Source organism: Quercus lobata, chromosome 12 (assembly GCF_001633185.2).
Source record: "Quercus lobata isolate SW786 chromosome 12, ValleyOak3.0 Primary Assembly, whole genome shotgun sequence".
In the NCBI taxonomy this organism is placed as follows: domain Eukaryota; kingdom Viridiplantae; phylum Streptophyta; class Magnoliopsida; order Fagales; family Fagaceae; genus Quercus; species Quercus lobata.
In genome coordinates this window covers 38636083-38639497 of record NC_044915.1, presented here as the reverse complement: position 1 = coordinate 38639497, position 3415 = coordinate 38636083, and the positions used below count along the sequence as shown (strand labels likewise).

General features: G+C 36.1%; 1 protein-coding gene across 1 annotated transcript; it reads left to right on the top strand.

Annotated features, from left to right (window-relative positions):
- The first annotated feature begins 1734 nt into the window (after positions 1-1734).
- LOC115971778 (carboxylesterase 1-like) lies at positions 1735-2903 on the top strand. Its single transcript, XM_031091808.1, has one exon. The coding sequence runs from the start codon at positions 1813-1815 to the stop codon at positions 2791-2793; it is 981 nt and encodes a 326-aa protein (XP_030947668.1). The 5' UTR covers positions 1735-1812; the 3' UTR covers positions 2794-2903.
- Positions 2904-3415: the final 512 nt, after the last annotated feature.

Genomic DNA, 3415 nt, shown 5'->3' with positions numbered 1-3415 from the left:
TCAACTGTAATAGCCAATAATAATCCGCAACTTAAAATTTATTGTGAAAGAATTGTAAAAATATCATGATAACATTTCTCAATTTTATTTTTTCTTCTCTCTTCATTTTTTTCCATCCATACCCGTTTGTTCTTTTTCTTTTGTTTTTTCTCTTGTTTTTTCTCCTCCACACACGTATCCCCACTTCTCTTTATCTTCATTTTTGAATTTCATTTTCTACCTTTTCATCTACTTGTATGATCTCTACTAGGATGGAAGGTCTTTGGTGGTGGGCTGTGATGGGGACATACTATTTGAACATCAAACTGAGTTGGTAAAACTGATGAGAGAAAAGGGTGTGTTAGTGGTGAGCCAATTTGGTGGGGGGTGGTTATCATGGGATAGATATGTTTGAGCCTGCCAAAGTTAAGGCACTCCATGTGGTCCTTAAAATTTTCATATTTTCTTCATTGGTTGCCTAGGAAGAATAGTCCACATGTCAAAAGTCTTGCACAAAGGATAACGTTGTAATGTTGTTGATGTGATTAATGCTATGTTGTTATATGTATTGAAAAGTCGTTATTTTGACTTTGATGCTGTTAAATCATAAATAAAACATCATTTTCATAATTATTGTTTTCCATCTTCAGATCATTAATGGCATGGGATTATGGCCGTATGGGGTGTTTTATGTGTAAAAAGTGGAATAACTGAATTAAAAGTTAGAAGCTAGAACCACATTTTATTATATTCATAATAATAAAAATTACCATCTTTTTATATATACGGCTCTACCATATATATATATATATATATATATAATCTTTGAGAATAAATCATTATACTCAAGAAACACAAAAACTTTATTGAAAATTTAATTTTTGTGCTTTATAGTTTATAGTTCATCTATGCATCAAATATCTTTCAGTAAAACAAACACATCAAAATATTCATAATACTATAAATAAAAATTGAGAACAATTGAGTTATTAATCTTAATATTTGGGAAATAATAAGAGTATATATGGTTAGCTCAATAAATAAAGTCTATTATGGAAATATATGGAAAACAGTTTCAATTGATAAAGTCTTTGCATGATAAAAAGTAATGATTATGGAGAAAATAAAGAGTAATCAGGATAAAGAGACATAAGTTGAAATTCTATTTTATATATCTTAAAAATAAAAATCTAACATATTGCTCACATCCGATTGTTTTTAGGACTCAATTGCAAAGCTAGTGAAAGTGACTTCAATTCAATCGTAATAATTTAAAATTAATTTTTTTATGGAATAATATAGTACCCGTTTGGATTCAAATTAATTTGGCGATTGCGTTTTGTAATCTGCAGTTTTTTTTTTTTTTTGTTCAGCCTGCAATTGTTGACAAGTCAACTGTGAACAGTGCACCCGTGCACTATTTACGGATCTCACAAATTACATTTTTCAACAAGTTTTTCATTAAAAATTAGTCTTACAGTACTATTTATACAATTAAAAATTATTTTGCTACAGTGTTTTTAGTTTCAATTTTCAGTTTCACCAAAAATAAGTTGTATCGAGTAAATTTGTCTGTTCTATATTTCGCTATCAGCTGCTTCGTCATGCATGGATTCATCACCTACCGAATCTTTTTTTTTTTTCAGAAAAATCACCCACCGAATCCATTGGTCATCTTTACACCTTTTAGTATTTTTGAATAATTTTTTGTTTTGGAAGCTTATACCTGATAGTATTAATACAACATCTAACATATTTTTGGATCTATAAGCAATATACTATAAAGAAACAAGAGGCAGCCAAAATTTCTAACAGCCATCAAAAGAGAGTAAAATGTCAGGTCAAAATGCACCAATCAATCCCACCGGGGATCCGTACCAGCTCCTCCAGATAGTCCGAAACCCAGACGGCACGATAACCCGAGCTCTCGATATTCCAGAAACCCCACCCACATCTGATCCCAGCCTTCCCATTTCAGTTCTCTCCAAAGACATCCCAATTAACCAATCAAACAACACATGGGTCAGAATATATCTACCTCGTGAAGCACTTGATAGCTCCTCACACCTGAAGCTACCTCTTATAGTTTATTGCCATGGGGGAGGATTCATCTTATACAGTGCAGCCTCATCTACTGTACATGATCATTGTGTCCGCTTGGCCAATGAACTACGTGTCATCATCGCATCGGTCGAGTACCGCCTCGCCCCGGAGCATCGGCTCCCGGCGGCTTATGATGATGCTGTGGAAGCGTTGTACCGGATCAAAACCACCCAAGATGATTGGTTGACAAAGTACGCTGATTTTTCAAACTGTTTCATCATGGGCATGAGTGCTGGGGGAAACATAGCCTACCGTGCAGGACTACGTGTAGCTGCGGAAGCTGACCATCTAGGGCCTTTGAATATCCGAGGGCTGATATTGCAACAACCATTCTTTGGTGGGACCCAAAGGAGTGAGTCAGAGTTGAGGTTGGTCAACGATCCAACGTTGCCACTGTGTGTTACTGATCTGATGTGGGAGTTGTCTTTGCCAATTGGGGTTGACCGTGATCATGAGTATTGCAATCCAACGGTGGGAGGTGGGTCTAAGCTGTTGGAAAATATAAGGTTGCTGGGATGGAAGGTTTTGGTGACTGGTTGTGATGGGGACCATTTGTTTGATCATCAGGTTAAGCTGGTGAAGCTGTTGGAGGAACATGGTGTACACGTGGTGGGTCATTTCGGTGTTGGAGGTTGTCATGGGGTGGATTTTCATGACTCCTCTAGGGGCAAGGCATTCTTGGAGCAAGTTAAGAATTTTATATTAATTTGATTACACAAATGATTATGTTTTTTTTCTTCTAAGCCATGAGTCATGGTGATTATTGATTTAACTGTGTTGCGTAATGGTGGAATTCTAGATTAAAAATGGCCCTTCCTTTCTTTGGTAATTTTGACAAAAGGTGGAGCATGACACGGAGACAAAAGTGTGAAAGAAAATTAATTTTAAAAATAAAAATGTGAAGAGTGATTCAATCAGGCCCGCCCTATGACTCCTTCATCTTCATGCGTTGAATGAAAGTCACCAATTTTCTCTGAAAGAATTGTTAAAAATATTTTTCAAAATAAATGGGAAAATAAAAATAAAAAAGCGGAAAGTCGAGGGCAGTTTGGTCAACGGGATGTAAAAAAAAAATGAAGAAGAAGAAGAAAGGAAACGAGGTTAGACGGCAAACATTCTGAATTTCTGATCTGGTGGCGAATGAAATGACGGAACTAGCCCCGGAAATCACGACGCGTCCCCATGCAAAGAGGGGTATACTAAAACCAATAAAGGTAAATATTCGACTTCCATAGGGGCACTTCCGTCATTAATAAAGCGTTAAACAAAACGAAATCCAAATGGAGTCACCAGTCGTAAGTCGTAACCGCGCTCACACGAACTCACTGAGTCA